General features: G+C 43.9%; 3 protein-coding genes across 6 annotated transcripts; 1 reads left to right on the forward strand and 2 right to left on the reverse strand.

Moving 5' to 3' along the window:
* The first annotated feature begins 1,139 nt into the window (after window positions 1-1,139).
* Window positions 1,140-5,981, forward strand: LOC115673395 (beta-glucosidase 11). Of its 4 annotated transcripts, none has more exons than XM_056314841.1 (14): window positions 1,140-1,281; window positions 1,444-1,567; window positions 1,730-1,793; window positions 2,541-2,596; window positions 2,780-2,855; window positions 2,963-3,034; window positions 3,147-3,234; window positions 3,470-3,725; window positions 3,920-4,035; window positions 4,400-4,620; window positions 4,943-5,013; window positions 5,145-5,232; window positions 5,367-5,457; window positions 5,571-5,981. In XM_056314841.1, the coding sequence occupies exons 1-14, from the start codon at window positions 1,253-1,255 to the stop codon at window positions 5,809-5,811; spliced, it is 1,593 nt and encodes a 530-aa protein (XP_056170816.1). In that variant the 5' UTR covers window positions 1,140-1,252; the 3' UTR covers window positions 5,812-5,981. The 4 variants fall into 4 exon arrangements, with proteins under 4 accessions (XP_056170816.1, XP_056170817.1, XP_056170818.1 ...); XM_056314842.1 differs by having other exon boundaries at window positions 4,985-5,025; window positions 5,163-5,232; XM_056314843.1 differs by having other exon boundaries at window positions 4,985-5,013; window positions 5,101-5,232; window positions 5,571-5,672.
* Window positions 5,982-6,017: 36 nt separating this feature from the next.
* Window positions 6,018-8,134, reverse strand: LOC115673398 (uncharacterized). The gene is made up of 5 exons (XM_056314515.1): window positions 7,925-8,134; window positions 7,682-7,856; window positions 7,128-7,222; window positions 6,608-6,729; window positions 6,018-6,350 (listed from the first exon to the last, which is right to left on the reverse strand). Exons 1-5 carry the CDS (start codon window positions 8,132-8,134, stop codon window positions 6,263-6,265), a joined length of 690 nt encoding a protein of 229 aa, XP_056170490.1. The 3' UTR covers window positions 6,018-6,262.
* Window positions 8,135-8,239: 105 nt separating this feature from the next.
* On the reverse strand, window positions 8,240-11,187 carry LOC115673397 (universal stress protein PHOS34-like). The gene is made up of 4 exons (XM_030595550.2): window positions 10,949-11,187; window positions 10,726-10,820; window positions 8,736-8,857; window positions 8,240-8,534 (listed from the first exon to the last, which is right to left on the reverse strand). The coding sequence occupies exons 1-4, from the start codon at window positions 11,121-11,123 to the stop codon at window positions 8,447-8,449; spliced, it is 480 nt and encodes a 159-aa protein (XP_030451410.1). The 5' UTR covers window positions 11,124-11,187; the 3' UTR covers window positions 8,240-8,446.
* Between the last annotated feature and the right edge of the window lie 320 nt (window positions 11,188-11,507).

An 11,507-nucleotide genomic window follows, 5' to 3' on the forward strand; every position in this document is an offset into this window, starting at 1 on the left:
AGGTCAAGCCTCACCATGGCCGGGCGAGCTCGACCTCGCCCACCGACGGCGACGCTCACCCTCTCTAGTGCCAGCGAGGGCGAACTACGCCAGTCTCAGCCCTTGGCCGGTCCGGTGACGACCGGCTAGGGAAAAGATGGAAAAGAAAATTAAAAAAATTGAAAAAAATAATTTTTTTAAAAAAATTGTCGCGTCAGCTAGACGGCCAGCACCGGTCGGCGTCCATGTCAGCATCGGCCGGCCAAAATTGGCCGGATGGATTGAATTGGCACAAATATAAAAGGTTTAGGATTGAATTGACACAAAAAAAAGATTTAGGACTAAATTGGTACAATTGCAGTAGGTTTAGGCTAGTTTTGGTAATTTTCTTGATTTCTGGTGAAAATTGACTAGAAGAATTAAATTGGAAATTCGAGTAAAGGGTTAGGATTAAAATGATAAAATCGAAAAGTTTAGTACTTTTTTTTTTTTTTTGGTCGAAGAAAAGTTTAGTACTTAACAAGAACTTCAATGTAGTTCTCATTCAATGAAAAGTTTTTGGAAATCAATTATTATGTCTCAATCCGTTCAAACTCTCTCTCTCCTTTTCTCTCATAATTATTTTGAGCCCCTTCTTTTCATTCCAAATTAGTGTGGAAATAGCCAACATCAATTGATTATTTGATTTTATATGTTCTTTATACGCACGTGGCCTCCCTCTACCTATCATATTAAACATTTGGATCGGACTTTCAAACATAGTATCAGAGTTAGATTTTGCCTCAAATTTATTTCGGGCATGACATAAAATATAATGATCAAAAGCAAGATCTCACGAAACTATATGGACCAAAGAAATAACTATCCGGAACCGATATATTGCACGTGTATTGATGTGCTTGCGGCTTGTGGCTCAGTCATCAGATCCCACGTTGGGTGCTTGTGCTTGTGTAGGTAAAGATCAAGTTCCATGGTAGAAAAGCCGTTGCATTTTTGTCTACTGACGTGCTCTCTACGAGATGAAAAGACCAATCATGTTTAGAAAATTTGAGACGCCTCACTGGAATTAAGGGTGCATGTACAGTGAGCATTCAAATCAAGTGAAAAGAGGCGAGAAAATGATGCGAACCACACAAGTAAGTACCCAAGAATCGCTTGGTCTACACGAGAACCAATAATATCTGTAAAAACTGGAGTCTTCCTGGACCACATGTGACAGAATACCAAGTCGAGAACGCAAAACTTCTTGTTGTCTGTTAGTACATGAAGAATCATGAATGAGAGAAGGACCAAGATGTTCTTGTCTCTGCCTCTCTGTCTCTGTCTCTGTCTCTGTCTCTCTCTCTCTCTCACACACACACACACTCCACACACATTCATTTACAAGCTGTGGATGATGAACTAGTTTAACTTGTGTGTCTGTGTGACTGTCAGTCCACATTTAAAGAATAAGAAAATGTGCAGGCTCGGATTTTTGCTGATTCTTGCAGTGCAACCAGCTCTGACTGCTGTCTTTGGAGCTGATACATACAGTCGATACGACTTCCCACCCGGATTCGTGTTTGGTTCAGGCACATCGGCTTACCAGGTTTTAGCAACTTCCCACGTCGTTTCACTTCTGAGACAGTTATCAACAAGTTTTGGGAGAACTATAGTGAATGCTATCCATGTGTTGTTATCGACTTACATGTTTTATTCATCGTATGTTTCTAATTAGAGATGTGTGCCAAAAATGGTGGGAGTATAATAGGTTGAAGGGGCAGCAAATGAAGATGGAAGGACGCCCAGTGTCTGGGACACCTTCACCCATGCAGGTGACGGTTGATCTGTTTCTTCTCTCTGTGCGAGCGCGTGTTCACTCACATGTGCATGTTTGTCGAGTCATCTTTGTTCCTTTCCAATTTTATGTTTGTGTTTCATGCAAGTAGTTTGTTTTCCTTTTCTCTTGCTCGCTTGCATGAATCTATGCGGTTATATGTGGGGGAGTGATTTGCAAGGGGGGACGTTTGCCTTGCTACAAAATGAGCAGTTATTCCCTCAGGTTTTTCTTCACCGAACTCGCAAACTATGATTAGCAGATAGTACATAGAACAACCGTTGATAAAACGTCATAAACATTCATTGTTTGTAGCATAACTGTTTTATCAGATGGAAAGGTAAGAATATCCCCATCAAAGGATGATAACAATACCTGCTAAACAAACTTCAACTGAGTTTAGCCGCACTTTTTACAGGGTATAGCTCTCCCAATTTACGCCTACCGTTTATTAGATTTCATCTAACTACTTCTGTTGTGACTAATGGCAACATCGCTATGAAAACGAGAGTATTCTGTGACATCGCCATACTGGCAAAGTATTCACGTTATTCGTGCTCAAGAGGATTCTGCGGATCTTAGAATGTCGAGCTGTCTCGCACAGTACATATCACACAAGCAGTTATTCTGTTTCCAACTCTAGTGAAGGCGATCGAGTGAATAGTTTTGTGGCAATTTTCGGTTGAACATTTGTTCTTTGGTTGACAGTTTAACGAAAAGAGAAGATACCCACTTGATTTTCCAGGTTTTGCAAATGGAGCAACTGGAGATGTAGCTTGTGACGGGTATCACAAATACAAGGTGCGACTCTTCAAAACCTAAATTACAGAACAAGATATCACATAGAGTTATGGATAGCTGAATAATTTTTTTACACTAATTTTCTCGGTCATGGCTATATTACATGACCACATAGGGATTGTAATTGTATGTTTGAGGACTACGATATGTCTATGCATTGTAAGGTAGTTGCCTTTCTTGCAGGAAGATGTTCAACTCATGGTAGAGACAGGCTTAGATGCCTACAAGTTCTCAATTTCATGGTCAAGACTCATCCCACGTAAGAACTCGCAGTTAACTTGGAAATTTAAGCTAACACAGAGAATCAATTTGATATCCTTTTCTGAAGCATCAGACAACATTGATCTCTCTCTTTTGCTCCTCCAGATGGCCGAGGACCAGTGAATCCAAAGGGTTTGCAGTATTACAATAACCTCATTGACGAACTTATTAAGAACGGTTAGTGCAGAATCCGGTTGAGAACTGCAAATGAAGTTAATGTAAATTTGCTTACAGTGGTTTCTTATTGTCCTGCTAAACTGTTTCTTTGATGCTATTGATGGGCAAGCAGGTATCCAACCGCACGTCACTTTATACCATTTCGACTTGCCGCAGGAGCTCGAGGACGAGTATGGAAGCTGGCTTAGTCGTAAAATCATGTATGTTTATCAAACCTTGCTGGTCTGAGTTTCAATCTTTTCTCCTCCTCCAGGGGATATAGTTAGGATTAAAACTATGAACGACTACGAAATAAGAAGCAACAATGCATAACTCAGCATGTTTTCGTGATTAGGGAAACCAAAAACCAAAAAGAAAATCATCATTAGGGTCGAAAAATAGTTTGAAACCAAGACTTTGTCATATTGAGAAGAAACTCTCCTTTTCTGGTTGCAGAGAAGATTTCACGGCCTATGCGGACGTATGCTTCAGGGAGTTTGGCGACCGTGTTCGGTATTGGTCTACTGTGAACGAGCCTAACATTTATGCCATTGGAGGATACGACCAAGGGATCGTGCCGCCTAAACGGTGCTCTCCTCCGTTCGGATTCAACTGCACCAAAGGCAACTCCTCATCCGAGCCGTATCTCGTAGTTCATAACGCCTTGTTAGCGCATGCATCGGTTGCAAAACTATATAGAGAGAAATATAAGGTATACTTACAGAACTGTCTCGTGCCCTCAGCGTGTTCATATGTTTTGTGGCCTATCAACAGGTTTCTAAGGCGATGGAAGTGAATTGTTGGCCTCTTTGATTCTTCAGGGCCTGAATTTGTCCTTCCTCTTGATATGTTGAAATGAAAAGAAAGTCCATTATTTGGCTTTGGTGCATTGACATGGTGTTGCAGGTGAAGCAGCAGGGTTTTATAGGTCTCAGCATCTATGGTTTTGGGATTTATCCCTTCACGAACTCGACAGAGGACCTTATTGCCGCACAGCGAGCCAAAGATTTCTTCGTCGGCTGGTAGACTTCGAATTCTTATTGCTGCAGTTTTCTTTTTGAATCAGCCTGACTGCATTTCCTTGGTGGTTTATGAAGAAAAGTTAGTAGGATTCTACTCTACAGTAATCAGTTACTATATCGGCTCTACCCTTAGGCCTAAGCTGATAAACACATTTGTTTCATAGAAAAGGATAATGGTTTCACACGATTATATCTAATACATTGAGACACATTCGAAGGGGGATTTCTGTGCTAAGCCACTAGAATTGCGAAATTCTTCTGATTTCTGATCCATTTCATCTTGTTATTCGTCCCGAGTAATTTCTCACTCAAAGTATGGAGGATTTTCAAAGCCCTTCAACACTTGCCATTGAAACATTTTCAGGTTGTTGCATCCTCTGATATATGGAGATTACCCAAGAGTGATGAAGCAAAACGTGGGGTCTCGACTCCCGGCCTTCACTCCTCTCGAATCGAAACAAGTGAAGGGTTCGGCTGACTTTCTGGGACTGATATATTATACTTCCATTACTGTCAAAGACAAGTCCAGCAGCCTGGATGGAGAACCCAGAGACTTCAACCGAGACATGGCTGTGGAATTAATCAGTACGTTTTCCTACATTTGCATTGCCATCTACATTGCTTGCTTCAATGGAAAAGCTTTGCTTGAAGTTAATTATGTTTCACCGAAGAGATTCTTGCAGCAGCAGAAATGTGAAATCTAGTCACAGAATTAGCTGTCACAGACAGACTTAGGAAGCATTTCACGTGCAAAATTCACAGTACATTACCCTGATGGGTGATCAAGTATGGTGATGTCCGCCTCCATTTTGGCCTCGTGCACAATTTGGAGGCGTAATTTACCATAATCAGACGAGTTATCGTAATCCTTAAGACATTTTGCTGTGCTTGAACATTGCTAACACAGGGCCAGTCAGTATTGACTCACTGATGTTTTCCTTCACGGCAGATAATGTAAACACGTCCCAGTATTACGAGGTGAGCACCGATGTCCTACGCGTGCAAAGTTGTGATCTTTCATGTTTTTATCTCCTTCACCTTTTCCATCCCATGGTTCGTTTGCAGTTTCATGTTTTTATCTACTCTGCTTCTCCTTCCCATGGTTATAGATACCGATCATGCCGGAGGGTCTTCAGCAAGTGCTCGAGTACTTCAAGCAAGTCTATGGCAACCCTCCTCTCCTCATATATGAAAATGGTCTCTCTCTCTCTCTCTCTCTCTAGTAAACTCTTTCTTGCCGCGAAGATCCGAGCGTTTGCTTCTCGTGCATTGCATCTCTGAATGAGAGCGTGAGCTAATCGACTCGTTCATAAGATTACCATGCATTGCAGGGCAGCAGACTCGGCGGAATACAACTTTGCAAGACACAGAACGGATTAGCTACATTCACGCGCATATCGGAGTGGTGCTCGACTCAGTGAGGTATGTGATTCTGGAACTCGGCCAACCCCACCAGTCTCTGAGAGATTTTTCCTGGTTAAGATGACGAGCTACCTGGATCGTGCTCTGTTTTGTTTCGTGATGTTATCCGTCAGGAATGGGTCGAACACAATAGGCTACTTCACCTGGTCCTTCCTGGACGTGCTCGAGCTACTGGACGGCTACGAGTCGAGTTTCGGCCACTACTACGTTGATCTGGACGACCCGGAATTGAAGCGATACCCGAAGCTGTCGGCGAATTGGTATGCCCGGTTCTTGAGGGGGAAAAGCGTCGGTCCTGAACCTGGTGCTCTCATCGAAATCGGGAACAACCCATCTACTGCCAACAGCAAGTGAAAGCAAAAGCTAGTCAGTCGTCGCGGCTCAGGGAGCTTGATGTTATTTCGTCACACTGGACAGACTTGTGATCTATATTATGTTTGGTTGGACTTCTTCTCGCCTAAGTCATATCGGTGATGTATGGATATGTTCAATAATCATATATTTGAAGCAAAAGTTTCGAAGAACGATTGATGGAAAGTGACAAACATTGCATCAGAGGATTTACCATTCATCGCAAATGCGACATAACTAAAGGTCAATTGAAGGCTTAATGAACAAGCTCGAGAACATATAGGCCACGAAGAGACAGAACTGGTAATAACAGTGCAAGTCTAGTCACCTTGTATGCACGAACAGAATGCAACCAAGTCTATCAGAGAGAGGAAAGCCATTTGTTGGTGTCATTATGTGTACACACTCCATGATGATCTATGATTTACACAACTGCTATTCTCGGAAGGGTTTATTAGCTTTCGATTTTTGGCCTCTTCACGATCAGCACGGTGCAATGAGCGTGATGAGAGCAGTAGTCGCTGACGCTACCCGAAACAGCCCTGCAGGGATAAAGCGCATTCTCTTATTGTCAAATGACACAGATAAAAAGAGAGAGATCTACACAAATCCGTCCAATGGAAGCTCGCGTAAGCTAACAACCGCTTCGCTCTCATGGTAAAAACTCAACAATCCCATTAACATGTTTTGAGGAGGGAAAAAGGAACAGAGAACATGACTTAATTTGCCATGAGATCTAAACTTTCTATCTTTCTGTGTGCTTTGCCTTTTAGATACGAATGGAGTAAAGAGCGCATACCTTTTCATAGCTCCATGGCCGTGACTCCCAACGACTAGTACTGAAGCATGATGCTTTTCCACGGCATCGCAGAGAACGCTCCTAGCATCGCCCTCCATCACTTGGAAAGTTACATCGTGAACCTGCACAAGATCACCAAACGATAGACTGTCAGACGTTAATTTCCAAATAAGTTCAGATCCGCAGAGGCCCATAATACCACAAGTATTAATCCACAGGTTTGTCACATCTCCAAATTGTGCGCTGGCATCAAGAAATCACAACTAATTCAGGGGCATCGCTTGCGCGTGCAACTCCATAAGAGGATTCCCTTTTCACATCGAAGTGCGTAAACTATAAGGAGAATTATCCTTTTCGATTAATCTTTCTGGCCACGAGGTATCAAAGGCCAAGCTCCAAGAGTCCACCTCAAGCTGATACACCCACGATCACAAAGACACGAAAAGCCTATAGATAAGAGCACACTGTAGACACGGGTTTTTAACCAGTCATGTGCCCAGAGAGATCTGAAGCGATTTACCGATCTGCTGTCACAAATGTCCTTGGCCTTTTGAGTGACCCAAGCGGCTATTTTCCTCAAGTCGGCATCGACTATCGGCAAGACCTTTATTACTCCTGCGATATCTCCAAGTTCAATTACCGAAAATCACCACACAATAAACCGAGAGATAATAGCTCACTCTACTTGAGTCCCCTAGTAAGCACCCCAATAGAAATAATAATTGCTCAAAGTTCCAATGAAACGAACAATAGCACGCCGTGCGCCAAAAGACAAGCTGCGGATTATGCGTAGCTTATACGTGGGAAATGCACCAGACTAGACGTCCTAAAAAAACACTTTGCTTCGACCTTTTAAGTCTTGAAACGATTCATACAAGTATTGCCGTGTTCCTTCACACGAAATTCAAATTACGTCACGTCCAATTTGCCGTTAAAAACTATTCATAACAAGTTGTAGGACTCAAAAAACGGTAAGGTAATCACAAAGCTTTTCATTCACTGGTACTCTGTATTGTACTAGGACTTCCGGGACATTCGAATCTCTTTCTATACAGAGATCAGCGGTGAGGTTACTGGGACCGGCGACGCCGATAACAGAGGCGGGGCTGGGCTTGGCATGGACGACGACGAGCTTGAAAGGGAAGTGAGGAGCGAAAGGAGCGAAGAAGCAGTCGAGGGTCCACTGGAGAGCGTACAAGCTGAGCTCGCTCTCGTCCACTCCAACCACCATCACTTCTTCTTGTTGCCTCTCTTAGTTTAGTCTCCTCCTCCATGACGAGCTCCGACTGCGTTAGCTATTCCTGGCTCGCGCCTCACTCTTTCTTCCGACTTCCGAGTCTCTTCGAGAGCAATCAGACGCTTTTCTAGTAAAATATCATTGTACGTAAACCGACAGACTAAAGCAGCTGCATTACGAGAAGAGTTGACGTGGCTTTTGACAGGTGTTGAGAGAGTGAGATGCCATGCGGCACCTGGAATCATCGAGACATGGGGAAGAAAGAAAGGAGGGGCGTGAAATGTCGCCATTTGTGACAACTAAAACCTCTTGTAGGTTCAAAGAGAAACTACAAGCAACATCGAGAAAAGCCCACAAACGAGCCCCCCCTCAAGTCCTGACAGGCAAGAAGCAAATCACGAAAAGATTTTTTCCCATGAAGACAACGTATACAACTGGAACTGCTGTCCAAATTCTAGTATACATTTGGCCAAGAATTATATGGTCTGCGCCTTATTGAATGGACAATAGTGTGATTGACTTGTGTGATTCGGAAACATCTCCGGTATAAATCAGGGCCAGGACGTTTTCACTTATTCAAGCAGCGCCCCTTGGTTTGTGTCCTAGTGCTTGATCTTGGGCTTCTTCACAATCATCACGGTGCAGTGAGCATGGTGAGCACAGTAGTCACTCACGCTGCCCAGGACGGCCCTGGAAAAACGAGAGAAGCAATTCTGCATTAGGAATCAATAACCACAATCGGCACGAGAGTTGAAACAATGGCTTAGGCTCGTGGCAGTAAGTCCTCCACTACAATTCACAACAGGAATCCGATGAGCCATCGTCGGCACTGTGTTGCTGAAGAGAGTGAGTGAATATCTAGCCAGAAATCGAGGATAAGTATGGCTGTACCTTTTTATAGCTCCGTATCCGTGGTTGCCCACAACCAATATGGAAGCGTGGTGCTTTTCCACAGCCTCGCAGAGGACATTTCGTGCATCTCCTTCTCCCACCTCCAGTACAACATCATTCACCTGTAGAAGAACAAATTCATCAGAAAATTTCCAAGGTAACAGCATAACGCCACTTTCTGAAGCACTTGAATATGTTTTCCAAGAAAAGCTATGTGTACAAGCTTCGGTATGAACCAAGTAAAATGAGAACCAACTAAATTTTAGAGCAAATAATGCAGAAGCCACTCAATTAGAAATGGCAGGACAAATATGTTTCTAATATGTGCATACACAGAGGTAACTATATTATATTGGGATATGCACAAAAATATTCAGATATCCCATAAGTCACTAATTCTTGTCCCTGTTTATGCAAAATGAAACTGCTAGAGTTAAGTTCTTAAAACTTCACCTCATGTATCCAGGAGCACAAAAGTGTCGAGGATTTATACACCAAGTCATGACAAAACCAGCAATTTCCGAAATCTATCTAGAAATAAAATAGATTGTCGAATTAATCTTCATAGTGGCATCAAGGCATAGACCATGGACAGCATGTTGTAATGGAACCAGGGGTTTCTGACATCTGTTTGCTAGCATGAAGTTTTCTTCGGTAACAGAAAGAACAGGCGGTCGTCGTAATCGTCAGAGCCCCATGAAAATTTAATCAGTTAGTACAACAGAACCTTCTCAATCAGTCAGGTTTCGACCGTTTTACTTTTGATGAAGACTCTTTGAGGTGTATCTTCTCCTCAAGTCTTCGGAAATGCTTGCATTAAACGAATTTCAGTAGACATCATCGCAGGGCATGATATCGAATTACCAATAAAAGGAGATGTCGATTGAGTGGGCTATCCCACAGTTGAATGGGCAGCACAGAGCATCCTAGGTGGCTAGGTTCAGGTCAATAGTCACCTTGGTGCTGTGGATTTAGCATTGCTTCAAACCAGTAGGCTAGGCTATAATATATGAGGAGTCAAGCTGTAGCTCAAACTCCTGTGAAGATACTCAATATGGTATGCTCTAAATAATGCTAGCTACTGTGTAAGCTAACGAGGGTGAGGACTACTTCCATTGTATCTACGGGGAATTGCTACAGGTCGGTTGCCCTCACCGCCTCTTTGACGACATCAAATTTGATCATGAGAGTAGTTAATAATCACCTAAGCTGTGCCAAAAAAGGCCAAAAGCCAATCCCAAAAAAGCAATAAAGCTTCATAAGGTGAATTGTCCAGGATCAATGCAGGTAGGCCGCATCGTTGCTGTAAGAATTATATAACCTCTTGTAAAGACAAGTGCCTCATCCATTGCCCACATTATTGTCCAATATTACTCAAGCATCTTGTTCTTTAGTGCTTTAGTTGCTTTGGGCCTTCGGCCAGTAAAATGAGACAATTCACCTTCCCAGAATCATGATGCATGCTTTGTAGATTCGGAAGACTTGACCTAAAAACAAGGCCAGTTCATAAATGCCCACAGATGTTCATCTTAGCTTTTCCTTTAAGTGTTAGAAAATGCCTTTATCTCCAATATCTCAATCTCTTTAGAGAACAGAAAAGGTTCTTTTCTTATTTCCTAGTTCTTTCTTGGCACACATTTGATGCTTGTATCAGACCAGAAAGTTAAATTTTTAGTGATGGCTGGCTTATGGAACTCTCCCTTATCCAATTGTCTACTGTACGATCATCAAGTTGAAGCGCTTATAGATTGTCAATTTAAAGATAATCATTCAACTGATTCTCTATCAATCCCATGTATCTTCTATCTGCAGCTACAATCCATTCAAGAATAAATCCAGCTAAGCTACTCAACCACGACAGGACTGGGACTTGTTTCCTCGTCCCGCAGCATTTCTCTAGCAGAAACGCCAGCAAAACGCGAAATCTCAGCTTCTACGGCCCCGGGAAAAGACTAGCCACCATCTAAGTCCAAAGTCTATCGGGCCTTACCGACTTACTGCAGCAGATCTCCTTGGCCTTCTCCAGAACTCTGGCCGCGATCTTCTTGAGGTCCGCCTCCACGAACGGCAGAACATCAGCCGAGCCTACAAGATTCCAACACCGAAACCAGGCCGAATCAGAGCCGAAATCCCTCTAAATCGCGCGAACGCGAAAACCAAAGCTCGCTGAGCTCGAAAGCACCGCGAGGCACAGCGGACGGTCGCGATTTTACCGGGGCCGGCGAGACCGACGGCGGAGGAAGCGGAGGGCTTGGCGTGGACGACGAAGAGCTTGAAAGGGTGGTCGGGCGCGAGTGGAGCGAAGAAGCGGTCGAGAGTCCACTCCAGCGCGTACGCGCTGTGCTCGCTGTCGTCGATCCCGATCACCATCGCCGGCTTCTCCGCCATCGCCGCTCGAGCTCCGATCGGATTCGCGCGCTCGACCCGTTTCGCTCCGGTCGAGAGAACGCGAGCGGAGTTCGAGTTGACGATTGGTCCGCGAGAGCTAAAGCTGCAAAGAGAGAGAGAGGGAATGGCGAATCGTGTTCTCGCGAATGATTGCGGGTGATGAAAAAGCCGAAGGGGAGGCGGGCGATGCGACGCTGCATCCGCTCTCAGTTTTCGGCATTCGCGGGTGGGCGAATCTGAGCCGTCGATCAGCAGCGATTTATGTATCCACGTGTTTGTCCATATGCGGACGCGTGGGAAATTGCGTGTTTGTCGTGTTTGTCCACGAGCGGCTACGTGAGATGCCTGGCCACGACTAGATGGGATTGGGATGGGAGGCCACGC

Source organism: Syzygium oleosum, unplaced genomic scaffold, assembly GCF_021117445.2.
Source record: "Syzygium oleosum isolate NSW1041296 unplaced genomic scaffold, Sole_v2.1 Sole_v2.09, whole genome shotgun sequence".
Lineage (NCBI taxonomy): Eukaryota > Viridiplantae > Streptophyta > Magnoliopsida > Myrtales > Myrtaceae > Syzygium > Syzygium oleosum.